This window comes from Merops nubicus, unplaced genomic scaffold (genome assembly GCF_000691845.1).
Source record: "Merops nubicus isolate BGI_N331 unplaced genomic scaffold, ASM69184v1 scaffold11075, whole genome shotgun sequence".
NCBI classification, from domain to species: domain Eukaryota; kingdom Metazoa; phylum Chordata; class Aves; order Coraciiformes; family Meropidae; genus Merops; species Merops nubicus.
In genome coordinates, this window is record NW_008610299.1 from 2,407 (window position 1) to 17,041 (window position 14,635).

At 38.3% G+C, this 14,635-nt stretch overlaps 1 protein-coding gene across 1 annotated transcript in view; it reads left to right on the forward strand.

Annotated features, from left to right (window-relative positions):
• The first annotated feature begins 3,917 nt into the window (after positions 1–3,917).
• LOC103773499 (GPI ethanolamine phosphate transferase 1-like) overlaps positions 3,918–14,635 on the forward strand; it is a 28,106-nt gene continuing 17,388 nt past the window's right edge. The window contains exons 1-4 of the mRNA XM_008940868.1: positions 3,918–4,170; positions 7,867–7,988; positions 9,115–9,213; positions 12,759–12,865. Coding sequence (XP_008939116.1) covers positions 3,944–4,170; positions 7,867–7,988; positions 9,115–9,213; positions 12,759–12,865 — 555 coding nt within the window. The 5' untranslated portion in view covers positions 3,918–3,943. The remainder of the gene's footprint in view (positions 4,171–7,866; positions 7,989–9,114; positions 9,214–12,758; positions 12,866–14,635) is intronic.

Here is a 14,635-nt window from a genome sequence, read left to right on the forward strand (position 1 = left end):
CAGTTCATACTAGTAGTGAGAAATACTCACCTTTTTCTTCCATTCCTGCCACAGATGTTTGTAGCTGCAGTTACACAGCACAAATGTTATGTGGTGTTAATCCTCGTTTTCTCTCTAGATCCCTTCATAAATCCGAGAGGTCCCTTTGTCTTTTACCTTTGCTTTCTTCCTGGATGGTTTACCTTTTGTAATTCAATGATCCATGGTAAGTTGACTTTTAGTAATAGGGTTCCAGTGGATGGATGGTTGCTCCAAGAAAAGATTTATTTTTTTTTCTCTCTAGTCTTGGATCCATTAACTAATGACTCTTCATATAAGTAGCTGGAAATGCATGGGCAAAATTATCTTGTTCCACAGCAGAAAGGAAGGTGGTAGCCCATCCTAGATTTAAGAAGTTTAAATACCTGCAAATGTGAATTCAAGTGACTTTGGCATTCCCAAAGAAGACAAGAGGGTTGTCATCTGATTTGCAGGGCATAGAACACTTGAAATAAAAAAGTTTACAATTGAATGTTGATAGTGAAATTCTGGTGGGAGTCATGTCAGCTCAGTCAGCCTTAACTTAGATTGTAGCTGGGGTAACTGCTTTATCTCCCTTTCTAGAAGAGACAAAGGACCCTCTGATGCTCTTTTTGATTTCTTTCATGTCCTGTCTTACTGGCATTCTTTAGTTAAAAGAACTGTGTGAATTACTAGTTGGTAGCAATTCAGCCAAGAAATGAAGTGGTGTCAGCCAAGACCTGTTTCTGCGCAGCAGTGGATCACTGAGACAAGCCCCTTCTCAAAATGCAGGCTGGTTTTATATAGTATGGAGCCATTTCAGCCTATTGTTCACTGGCTTCCACCCATGTCTGTCTTTGCCTATGGTACTTGCAAGTTCAGAGGGGCCTAGTGAAGGCATTTTTTTGACAGGGGATACTTTAGTTCATTAGTATCTGAATCTGTTTCTTTCCAGATGTATTTGTCAGGTCTCTGGTAAGTAAATTTTCTAATTCAGTGAATTTGAATGACTGAATGTGTTGTCTTGGCAACTGTTTTATCTGCAGTAGGATGGCTCAGAACCTGGTCTGTATATATGGTGGTTGCAGGGTCTGTCACAGGCAGTGTGCGTGAGGATCCCTCTGGCTGTCTTTGGTCTCTAGGAAAAGCTTTTTTGGAAATCTGTTTCCTCATTTTTCATTTGTATTGCCATACCTTTTAGGCAAACTAATGTTTCAGAATCGTGGGTGAAAACCAGAAGCTTGACACACTGCATGCAAAGACCCAAGCCTTGCCCTTCCCCTGGACATCATCTCCCTTTGGGAGGACTAATGTGCATAGTCATTTTTTTCTGATACAGACTCCTTGCTCTGCTGTGTGAGATCTCTCCCACCATCCCTGTTGAACTGTTAGAGATCTCTGCAAGGAATGTCATCCATGTGCCTGCTTGCTTTTCTTTAATGCTTCTTGATAGTCAAGTATGTATTAGTCCTGTGGACTGAGATGAAATGTGGGTGGGCTCCTAGTGGCATGCCATGTGTTGAGAGGAGCAGACACAGAGGAATGGACCTGTGGAGAGTTGTCCAAATAAGCCTGGTCTTGGGTGTTTGTGCTGCATGGGTAGGATGGGTGCTCTGGCTTGGAATTCCCAGAGAAACTAAGGCAGTAATGAAGAGCTTCCTTGAAAAGCAGTTACTGGAAATGTTTTGTTCTTCCATGATACTTTAGATGTTTGAAGAGGATGTATTTCACAAATCAGCTATCTTAAATGAACTTCAGGCTAGCAACGTAGTGTAATGTAGTCAAACTGTGGTTGCAAAAGAAAATCTCTGTGGTCTTAGACTGTACGTTTGAAATTGTGTTGATCAGATTGTGCTTTAAATTTGAATTGTGTTGATTGCAATTTTTGCTGCAAGCAAGGGTTCAGGCCTTGGAGGGTTAAAGTAAAGAGAAATAGCTCAAAACAGATTAGGTTGCTAACACTTTAATTAAAAGAATTTAGAATATGTTAAGCTACAGAACTGTAGCACTGGGAGTATACTGTTCTATATACTGTATGCAAGTATCTGATTGAAGTAACTGCTTTGTTTAGTAGGATGTTTAGACTAATCAGTTTAAGGCATGGGTAGTTTGGATTCTCTTGTCAAACACTACATCAAAAGAAAAAGCCCTATGGGAAATACAGCACTGAATAAAATGAGGTCTGGCATTCAACCTAATGGTATTTCTGTGGCTGTGGTTTTGTGTATTTAAATTCATACAGGAACCCTGAGAACTTAAAAAATGGACGAACTGATACAAATATTCCAAGTCTCTCTTGGAATCTCACTTGTAGACATAGAAGCATGTACAGTCCTGATGAATGAAAAGTTTTTGTTTGATCACTTCAGTGTGACTACCCTGTCTCTTTGGAATGTTGTATCTAGTTATTTTAATCTTGGTATGTGGTTTTTCTCTCCAGATCTCTAAAGTGAGAAAGTGCTGTATTAATGTTTCTAATTACATTGGGTTGGAGTTGCTGCATCTGTATTTCACTAGGGAAAATGGGTGGAATTTCTAGTTATGGTGAAGCTAAGTGCAGATCCGAATTTTCTTTGGGTTAGTAAGTAAAAATATATATTAACTTTCAAATCTTTTTTTAGTGCATGGTTTTTTCTTTTCATCCATCTCTTCTGACCCTTTAAAATTTGTATTTAAAAAAAAGATCTTTCAGACTTTTGATCATAGTTAAGGTTATATGGTAGTGAAGCCTTTTTTCTTTATTTTTTAAGAATAATAGTCTTACTGTGTGGTGGCTGTCTGTGTCCAGCTACTGGAATTCTGTAAGTAACAAGATAAACACGTGTGTTGTCACTGAGAAGAACTAACTGAATTCTGAAACAGTTTCTTTAGAGACAAGTGTGTGCTTACACAGGGAACTGAAGAGCTGAACCTTCGCGCTTATTAGGAACATCTGTTTCTAAATTCATGGATAGAGGTGTTGTTTTCTTAAGGTTGATAGTTAGCTCATCTTTAAATAAGTTAGGAACTTGAACAGCACTAACAGTTTGTCTCGTATTTAGCAGGTTTTTGGTACCTACATCAGTGAGAGAAGATTCAGATAACTGTCAAAACCAAGCCTCATTCAGGCTCAGAGCCCACACGTACCTGAGCTGATACACACGTACCTGTTGCCTTCAGCCCGCATCATATGGACCCCTCAGTATGTGGGGCAGACAGGTACATATCCAGTGTACCTGCTACTAAGGGTATTTATATCCCTAACCTGACTTCAGAGGACAACAGGGCAGAAAAAAAAAACATAAAAAAGGGAATAGCATTATCCATGAAACATAATCCTTCATCTCTTGTGCTTTTGTCACCTGTTTTAGAAGAGGAATAGTGTTTCACACTCAGCAAAGCAAGGTTGTTTCTTCTAAACAAATTTTCTGTTTCAAGGCAGAAGATAATGGGCCCAGAGCTGAGAGTAAACTTAAAGCAGCTTTGGACGGATGTTTGCTGTAGCATGATTTTCTTTAGTTGTCTTTGGGTATGTTTGCCTGAACACTACTCAACGTTGTCATGCAGTCAGCCAGCAGACAGTAACATGTTCATGAAGACATTGTGCTATGAGTCTTCTGTCACTGATGTAGGTACCAAAAAACTGCTAAATATCAGACAAAGTGGCTTGATTCAATGGTCTTTTGAAGCCATCTGATACCCCACTAACCACCAGAGGTGAGTTGCTGAGATGTAATGACTGTATGAAAGTCTGAAATAGCTACACGATGACTTTTGACCAAAACTTCTGGGAAAAAGCTGTTTGGAAGCACAGATTGATTACAGATCCTGGGTAAATGTCTGTGGTTATGGGTCTCCTGTTCTATAACAAACAAATACTGATTTTGATAAATCTCATGTGCCTAACTTTATTTTCCTCACTCCCTCTCAGTGTTGGACTTTACCTTGCCAGCCCACTGTTGCCATGGCTATACCAGTCTTCATACTCGCTGGTCTGCTTGTGCATTGTGTGTTCTTGGTCTCCATTTTTGACATCTACTTCAGCTCTCCCCTGGTTCATGGTATGACTCCTCAGCAGACTCCACTGCCGCCTCCAGCGAAGCGTCTCGTGCTCTTTGTGGCCGATGGTCTGCGGGCAGATGCACTGTATGAACTGAGCAGCAGTGGGACACCTCCAGCACCCTACCTGCGGTAAGTCCAGCTGAAAACACTCCCCATCCAGAAGATTTTGCTTCTGGAGGCAGGTCTGTGTAAATTTGGAAGGAGAGCAGGGGGAATAATGGCAGCTGTCATGGCTTGGGTACTGCCTTCCCTCTGCCTTTGGAGTAACAAGCTTTGCAGAGTCACACTCTGGAGAAATGCATGACTCTAGTCTGAGTTGCTGTCCCTTATTGTCAGTAAAGCTGCTAAACCATGAACAGAGTAAACAGAGCTAATATGGTCCTCTGAAAATCACAGCTAGCCAGGTACTGAGAGGAGTGTGAACTTTATTCACATCAGCATGGTATCAGTTCTGAAGCCTAACGGAGTCGTTAATATAAGCTGGTTCCTAGGTGTTCCTAGGAGTAGCAGTTCATTAACATGCTTGTCTTCTAAGCTACTGATGAAGCTTTTTAAGGAGTGATTAAAAAAGATGGTCTGAACGGATCTAACAGCAGGCTGCCACTTCCTATTTGTTCCACCCTTCCTGCAGGCGTGACCCTGCTGCCTCTGTTGCGCTCTCTAGTGTGTCTGATTGCTTAATGGAATGATTTGTGAAAAACTAGTTCTGCCAAAAAAAGTGTTAAAAGTCATGTCTTTGAGTGCTTAAAGCTAAACTTCACCAAACTTCCCTGTTTCCTTAAACCAAGATAATGATTTGATCATAAAACAAATAATTTCATAGACTAAAAGAAGTAGACAGTATTAAATAAGACTACTTTGTGTAATAGCACTGGTTTGGCTCAAATACTAGAGCAAACCCAAATAATCAGTCTTCTGAAGCTGCTGGGGTGTTTGCAGTCTACTGCAGAAATCTGAGGAGCCCTTCCTGCACTATTGGCCAGTTTATACTGGATTACTTGTACCTGCTTCTCCTGTTGTAGTGTTTTTGTGAGGTGCTGTCTGCCACTGGCAGATGTCTGCCACATCAGTGTGAGTCTTCCATGTTGTCTTTTAGCAGCAGGCTTCACATTTCCTCCAAAGCAGTTTCTTGTCTTAGTGGTAAAACTGTTGGTCCCTTGCACCATCAACAAACAGTGGACACCATAATGGCTCCACCACTGGGGAAGTGTTGGGTGGTGCTTGGGAAAGAGTTATAATGGATTATTTTATGCCATTAAGTGATTTGAGTTTTTAAATTTCAGCCATTCAGCAATATCACATTTATCTAGAAATAAAAAGTGAAACCATGCACTAGCTTGCCCAGTGTTGGGAAGGTAGCACTTTTGCTATCTCTGCTGTTCCTTGTTTGTGGAGTTACAGGCTTTGTTTCTTCAGCAATATTACATATGCTACTACAATTTCAAAGCAAGAGGCTCAGTGTTTTGTCACTGAAACTTTAAGCTACACAACTTTTTAAGTGAACCTTGTAAATAGGCTGACAAGATCAGAAGCTGGTTGCTAAAAATGTTTGCTTTTTTATTCTGCCAAGTGGTTTTTGTCTGATCTTTTTTCAATAATATCAACGCAAAGTATATGCAGTTTTTTATAAAGTTCACTTTTTTTGCACACTCATTCCTAAATGCCAAGTGTTCAGTCCCTTATCTGTTTTATAGTAGTGGTCAACAACAGCCAGATTACCTTTGTCTCAGCCAGGTGGAGCACTTTGGGAACTACTGCCTTGTTAGTAAGGAAAGACTAGCTTTAAATAAGCGAGAACCACTCTTGTAGCAGTGTGCTATACATAGAAGCAAACTTCTAGTAGGTACATAAATTAAATAATAAATAACCATCAGGATTGGAGCAGTTTACCAGCTGATACATGACAAGTACCTAGTCTTTTCTCTTACAAATATTCTTGAAAAATCTTTTTCAGCAGTGTTGTGATAGCTGTGAGGGATTACAAGTAGTCTGAATTACTGTGGTGATGATTTCAGGGAAGATGTTTTCTTCTTTGCCAGTCATGTTTCAGCTCTATTACTATATTCTACCCATATTCATCATTGTTATTACAGGTAGCTAGTGTTTATACTTTCAAGGAAATTAATTTTTAAATGATTCTTCTGAGTAAAAGGCTTTGAAATAATTCAAGGTTGCTAAGTGAATTTTGAACAGGAAAATGACAATGTATGGCTTTTTTTTTTTTCCTTCATTGTGTGTATTGTTGATTTCAGATCCTAGGATACAGTCCCACAAAAGCAAAGGCAAAGGATTACTTCCCAACTTAATAAAAATCCAATGCTAATTAAAACTATTTCCTGCCTGTTGTGACAGTGAAGTATGAGGTGGACTGAAAGTGTTTTATTTTTGTCTAGTGAAATGCATTTTCTTCATTCTCCAGTGAGAATAAATTAGAAACCACTTTGATACTTAAATCTTTTTTCAAATTACTACTTTCTTCAGTACAATTTGTCTTAAAACCTAGCTGAGATGAGAGCTAGGAATAACATGTCAGAGTGCTATATTACTTTTTAAATTTTTTATTGTAATATTTGGGCTATTCAAGATAGTCCTGTGAACTTTCAAGTAGAGATGAGAATGTGAGGTCTAAGATGAATTCAGAAACCAAACAACAAGCAAATTGTGAATCCTGCAAGCTTAGGGTGGAGCCTGAAATTTTAGGTTGTGGTTTGATTCTTACTTCACTAGTGAGAAATATAATTAGAGCTGAGTGGATGGGCCTTGTAATTAACAGCTGTATAAAACTTCTGTTAAAAATAAAGCAACAAAGCATGAACTTAGAATATACTTGGTCTAAAACTCATCCAATAAAAATATAGCAAATTTTGTACCTTATATCCTCACCAACAAAAATACAATTTTCTGCCAGCTTTGATGCTTAAAAACAGCATTGAATTTATTCAGAAGATTCTACTGCTTTTTTCCTAACTATTAATATAAGGCATATCCTGGTGGTTTTTGTTTTCTTTTTTTTCCTCCCCTTACTCTCCAAGTGGGTGGTGAATCTTTCTCTTCTTCCAGAAGATGGAGACAAGAAAACAGCATATGGTGATGCTCACTGCTTGCTCTCTGACAGGCTACAGTTATTCATTTCTTCAGCAGACAAGAGGTGTTTGAGGCTGTTTCTTACACTAGGACTTTGTCCTTGTATGTGCATAATCCCTAGAAAATTTGTGTTTCTGTATATGTGATGAGAATGTATTCTTCTCTTTGGTGTAATTGCAAAAGATAGAAGATTTACTTAAATTTTCTCCATGTTTCTGAAGTAATTTGCACCTTAGATGTATGTAGTTTTTAAATTCTCTTGATGCTGACTTCCAATATTAACAGAGATAAAGGCAGACATGGTCACAAGAGCTGATTATAATTGAGCATATTTAATAAGAAAGAGAAGATTGAACTAGACATTTTCAAGATAAATGGAAATACCAAAGTAAAGTAGCACCAGGCAGAAACAGTCTGTTGGAGGGCAGGGAAGTAAGCTATAGTAGAAAGCAGCAGAACAAAATAGTATGCCGACTCTAGGTGCATTTGAACACCAGCCCTCTGTTTGCAGTGCTGGTAGGCCACAATGGTGATGTTCTCTGTGGGGTGTTATAATATAGAACTACTTGCAGGTTAACATTCTGCTTGCTTTGCTGCACAGCAGGCGGTGGTGAAAACCTGTTTTATTCTGGGCTTTTATTTTTTAATTATTTCCTGCCTCACATATACCTGTGACACTCTATCTGCAGTTCATTGTACTTGCAAGTCATCAGCATTAACTCCCTTGTGTCCTGTTTTCAGGAGTATTCTAGAGAACAGTGGCAGCTGGGGAGTCTCTCACACCCGAGTCCCAACAGAATCCAGACCAGGGCATGTTGCACTGATAGCTGGGTTTTATGAAGATGTCAGTGCAGTTGCTAAAGGTATGCTGGTCCTAGAGCTCTGAACACTCTCCTCTAAAATAAGGTGTTTCAGTGATGTGCTGGTCTTCTAAATGATTGTTGAAAAATGCCTGCATAGTAGTTTGTATACCAAAATTATATTGAAAAGAATAATTCTGGATTAATTTCCTGCTCTTAATATTGACAGCTATGAAAATAACTTGCATGAATTAATACTTTGTAACATGGTAAAATTTATCACCCTGAGTCTAAAAGCAGAAGTATCTTGTGGAGTGACCTTTTCATGTAACAGTGGTTTTATTATCATTTGGATTGTAATGGGAAATGGCTAAGTAGATACTGCAAAGGAATGTGAACTGCAGTGCCTTTGCTGAACCATTGTTAGGCTGAGTTGGAGAATTAGTAGCAAAAAAAAAGCAAAAACCCTAACTATGTGTTTTGTCCAGATCTGTTACTGCATGCTTGCTGGTTAATAGTGGAACAATCAACATCACATTACCGACTTGTTCCTTTTTGTGGTCCTCTACTTCTTCCAGGATTCCACACCTGAACACTTGTTGTGTGTTGGGTTTGCACATGGAAATTAAGAGGAATTACTTGGTCTTGTCCATATTCGTAATCAAAAGGTTCTTCTGACAGCAGCTACAAATGCAGGATTGACAGGAACTGTTGTTAAAAGCATCTCTGTATTTCTGTCAGTTGCCTTGTCATGGAGACAGAAGATCTTGAAGGTTTTATTTTGAAGAGGTGGAATGTGACTCTTGGAAGTATGATATGGGTATAATTTATTCCCTAAAACGCCAAAAGCTGAGTTCAGAACAACAGGGGATTTAGAATTAGGAGAGTTTTAGCTATTTAGAAGGTATTCTGTGTGCTTGAATTGGGAAATTGGCTTAGGTTTTCAGCTCACTTTTTAATGAATGGGAGATTAATTGCAAAGAGAGGTTGAAATGGAAGTAGAATCATGACTCTCAAAGTGGAGTTCATTGTGAAAATAGTATGAAGGGAGCAAAAACAACAACAAAAAACCAAACCCAAAACAAAAACCCCCAACAACTTAGAAAACATTTTGCATTGACTATCACTCTTAGCGGTCAATGAGCTCTTCTGGCAACATCATTTACATCCAGGTATGTTTGTTTAACAGGGTGGAAGGAGAATCCAGTGGAATTTGACTCTGTTTTCAATGAAAGCAAATATACTTGGAGCTGGGGAAGCCCGGATATTTTGCCAATGTTTGCAAAAGGTAAGGTTTCATTTTTGTGAATCTTTAACGTGTAGTTACTGAGTAGTAAAATAGTGACACTCAGAAATTTTGAGTTAGAAAAGGAGATGAATTAAATATTTCCAGTTTATATATTTGTGTATGACTAATTTTTAGTTTGTGAATTTAAGACTGGGTGGAGAAAAAGAAGGAAGCTTCTGGAGAGAATATCCCGATTTATTACTCATCTATTTAAATAGGCCTTACCTAATTCTGTCAGCATACTAAAGGAGACATGCCCTTAGTTAAAAGGACTTAATATTAAGCTCTTGTTTGCAAGCTTGCAGCTGGTGTTTTTCTTCTTCTGCATGCAGCTCCCACTGAGTCGGGTGATGGAACTGCAGCCATGCTTTTTGAGTGTCTGAGCTGGAGAAGCAGCTTATTGTGGGTTATCCTGCTTCTACTTCAGAACAATAATGTGTAAAGGGAAGAACTGTGCAAGTATGCAAATAGGAACTGCCTGGTAACTATTCCTGAAGCTGAGGTCTTTTCTCCGTGGTGTACAGTGTCTTAAAGTTTGTCAACCTAATGCAATTAGTATATGAGCATGCAGAGATTACTCAGTGACACTTCAAACATTTAGAGGATCTCCCAAGTTTAATTTTGTTTTATTCTTGGAAGAATGAGGGCATATAAATCCTTTTCCATAATGTCAGAATGAAATAGACTGAATTGAAAAGGGCACAACCTAGGGGCATATGCTGCTGTTCTTAGCAATACTAAGTATTGACATTAACAACAGAAAAATGTGATAGGCAGGATAGGAGTGGAAGCTAATATTAGTTTAGAAAAAGTGTAGATCATATATGCCATCATTCTTGAACTTTTTTGAACTTTGGTCTTTTCCCCCTCTACTTCTGAATGTTTCAATCCCCCCATCTCTTTTCTGTTCTTTGCTTGATCCTCATAAATTTGTAGTAAAACGTGAAAATATCTCCTAATAATTTCCTGTGACTTTGGATTACAGCTTCTGTTTGGGAATAGTATGATGGTAGCTGGGGAGAGGGCAAAGGTAGTACACTCTTCTTGCATAGTAATCTGTTTACATTTTTGGAGATAAGTTCTTGGGAAAATATTTTGGGAATTCAAGGATTTCCCAGATCCTTATCCTTCTCTTAGTTTTGTTTGAGCAAGAAGATAATCAGGGGACTTGGAAGTGGCTTTGCTGTCATCTGGAGGGATGTGGAATGGTAATACCATACCATTATTACATTTCTCAATATGGCTTGTTCTAAGTGGCATCAACAATGGAGCTTTCTTTTGCAGGGTGAAGGAAAGCCCCCCAAACTGAGAAAGGTTTAGTTCAGCAGCGTATCTGAGAAGTAGTTGCTGTATGGGAAAATGAATCATTGTTTCTCCTGATAGAAAGGTACTTCTATCTCATACTGATACTTCTTTTAGTAGAAGGTATTTCCCGTTCTTCCAAAGAGAAGAAGCTTTATAATACAGGAGGGAATGGAATCAAGTGTTTGTTCTTAAACTTTACTTCTACAAAAAAAGCCAAAAAGGAGGTAGAGGAGCATAGCTTAACATTTTCTCCCTCTTTTGATGTTGCAAATTAATGAAGTCATAGGACTGTTCTTGGTTGTATTTTAACATGCCAAAATGTTCATAATTGTTTCACCTTTTTCACTGGATAATGCATAAAAGCTATCTGATACCTGTTGGTTTTGGGGAGGGAGAGAAAAATCTCTTGTTTTCTATCATTGTCTATGTTATTCAGGTCCTTTTTCTCTCATAAAATAAATACTTCAATGAAATGGCTGAGGATTCTATAGAGGAGTATTAGGCATACTGTGGCCTGACACCTCTTAAACAACAGAAACAGAATAAGATTTTGTAACATTTTGCATAGTAGGGTTTCTTTAAAATGAAAGTTTTGCTTAGTAGGGTTTCTTAGAAAAAAACACCCAGTTATCCTATAAGATATGCAGGCACTCTGAAACCTATCTAGGATGGCTTCATTTTGCCAGTGTTTGTCTCTAAGGCAATGCAGGGTTTGGTGAGATTTTTATTTTTCCCCTCTGGTAGAAATTAGAAATGGGTAAATAGTAGATTTGTGCCTTTGCCTGGTCTGCAAACTGCATGCTTTCATTTGGCTCTTTGGTGTGGCACTTCTCAAAGACAGATCTTCTCCTTTGCTGTGACACTGAAGAAAACCACTACAGCACTCTACACTTTAGACCATCAGTCATCCTGACAGTGATGGCCGGGGCTTGTTTCTTCCTTTGAACTCGTTTATCTACCAATTGGAGCTCCTTAATTCACTTCTTAATGCCTGGAAGTATTTTCTTCCTTTTCTTTGAGACTGAGAACTGAATGAGTGTTCTGGGTTGTAAGTAGTAATAATGTCTCCTGAGGGATAGAGGGGGGCTGCATCAGAAAATCTGTGCCAGCTTTCATCTTCATGGCCTGAAATTCTTGAATACTTTGCATGGATTTGGACATAATCTTGGTTAAACAGCTCCCTTATACTGGGATGTTAGTTCATTCACAAGCCTGAAAGCTTACAAAACTGCATTATATAATTGTGACATGCAGCAAATTGGCTATATCTTTCTCTGGCTGTCAACTGATTGAAGAACATTTTTCCCTCTGGGATTTTACATGGACATGGTAGAAATAGCATCCCCAAGCTGTAACAGCTTAGCTAGTGACTGAACTATTTCATTAAGCCTGACCTAACTTCATATCTTTCCAGGACTTGAGAATTTCACTTTTTTCTAGATCTTAGATTTTTTTTTTCTGTTTCTCTGCTTCGTCTCTTGACAGTGAGTACAGAATTAAATTGTCTTGTCCACGTATTGTGTTTTCACATCAGTTGCCCTCATATTGTACTGTATGCCTGAACATAGCCCAGTAGTTCTACTTTTTACATATTGAGTCCATGTTTTAAAGATGCAGACTTTGAATATTGTCTTTTGAAGTTGACCCCTTGGTTTTCAGTATTCCATTTCCTCCTAGAATTGATGTTCAGTAACTAAATTACATCCATCCTTCCTTATATGTCATATGCTTTCTTGTGTAAAGGGCCTCATTGGTAGGGCATTGTCTTGTGTGATTGTTTAACAACTGAAAGCCAAGTATTTTCTTAAACAAACAAAACAAACAAAAAAACCCAAAACCAAAAATGTGTGTTCAAACAAAACTCTTAACGTGTAGCTTCTTGTGTTAGAACTTTCTCAGTGAAAGTCTTTGTTTCAAAACTAAATTGTTTCATTACCTTTAACTGGGATTTGTTCTAGTTCAATGTGCTTTTCCATACTTTATTTCCTCACCTGAGCATACTGGGTAACATTGCTCCTCCTTCCTGTAAGGTGCTGATAAACTAATGAGTTAAAATGGTGTCCAGGCTCACAAAAAAAAAGAAAAATGCTGGGAAGGTATAAAATAAGAATGGAACTTCTTTGATTCTCTCAGTATTGTCGTTCTTGATAGGATTCTACTCCTATGCATTAATATTAGTGTATTGTTGATTATGAGAAAAGAAAGAAAAGTTTTGTCTGCTATCTGTGTTGTTTTTGTAGGTGCTACTGGAGATCACGTTTACACATTTTGTTACACAGCAGCAAGTGAAGACTTTGGAGCAGAAGATGCAGCCAAGCTTGACACATGGGTTTTTGATCATGTTAAGGTGAGCAGAGAATCTCCTTATGCTAGCTGTGTACAAGAAGCATGGAAGAATTTTTACTTTATCCTAGAAGATGTTAACTTTATCATAGAACTAGAAAGTTAGAAGTCCTTGAAAGACCTATCACTTGGGGTCATAAGTAAAAATTGCTTGAATCAGTTATGATTCGTGTAATAGAGGCTTGAAAGTATTTGTCATTCAAGGCTAATTAAAAAGCCTAACACTAATCAAGTATCCTTTAACAATGTTTTTGAGTTTGCTTTACCTTAAATTTGCATATAATCTGAAACCTATCATAGAGTTAGAGACCCTTAAAAGTCTTGAATGTGATTAGTTAAGGGTTTCATACAAGTGTTATGGCATGGCAGAAACGGTCAGTCTTCATTATGAGAAAGAAGTGAACACTATTATTGACTTAGTTTCATCAGGCTTGTATGCACTGTAATTATATGTTTGGGCTTGTTCTGATGTGTGCAGCTGGCTCCTGATGGCCTGCTCTGGTTCATGCTATGTTCTGGCTGCCAGAGGAGTCACAGTTAGTAGGAGGGAGGCAGAGAGAGCTCAGGCCCTGAAGCAGTGTGACTCAGCTGACTTGGGTCAGTGCTGGTTCAGGATTGTTGTTTTCTGTGACACTGTCACTGTAATTACTAATAGTCCAAGGCACATAGTTTCTGATCATTCATTAATTCCTATATTTATATTATTCCATGCTACCTTACTTGTTATGGATTAAGACATACTGATAGTGGATATTGCTGTATAAATATCTATATCAGTGGACCAATTATGTGAGTTACTTTCTGGATCTTATAGCAATATTAATGACGTTTAAGACATAAGAAAACTTTTCCACAAGATCTCTGAGCTGTATACATTAACATTAGCTAACCAGAATAAATCAAACCAAGACCAAATAAATTGATTTACCAACTTAACATCTGTATTAGGAAGCCAAAGGTGGTCCTACTTTAAACAGTGACATAGGATGGAAAAGTTCATTACAGTTTGCAAATTTTCAAAGGAAGTGATTTGCTGAATTTGCAGATGAAAAGATGTTTTTCCTAACTGCCATCCTCCCCCTGAATTTGTGCCAGGTTGCATGTTTTAGTGCATATGAACAATACAAATCAAATTAGGCTGTCAGTTACACTTCAACAGCTGTTGTCTTAAAGCTGTGCCCTGCTGTCATTTGGAGCTGCACAGGTACGTGAGGGTGGTACTGCCTTTCTCTTGCTTCAGAACACCTTGTGACATTTCTTCTTTCAAACTATGATGAGATGCTTGATGTATGTGTCATTACTGATGACTTTTCCCTTGAGACCAGAACCATTACTTGAAAGATTTATTTTGCCTATCTAGATTTCATACTGTGAATGGATAGGACTTGACTGGCTGCTGTAAAACACTAATTCCATTAATCATCTCCTCAGTTACACATCAGTCATTGCTTCAGAAGCATGAAACTTGAGGCTGGCTGAAACTGAGGTCACTGATATTTTAACTCAGCTCAGCTATGCTGATTAGATTGTAAATAAGAACATCAATTTGCTGAAAATGTTAAATTCTGCTTTGCCTACTTTTTTCCTCCTTTGAATTTTATCTCCTACTTCATGAGATATCATTTAACTCTGTTAGGTAAAGTGATCCCTGGATTTCTGCCTCTTTAGGATGTAAAAAGCACTAAGGTGCTAAAAGGCTCCCTCTCCACGTGTAGTCAGCAGGTCCCAAGCATCATGAGGGTCACTTGTGGCTTCTTCTGCCCCCAAAAAGATG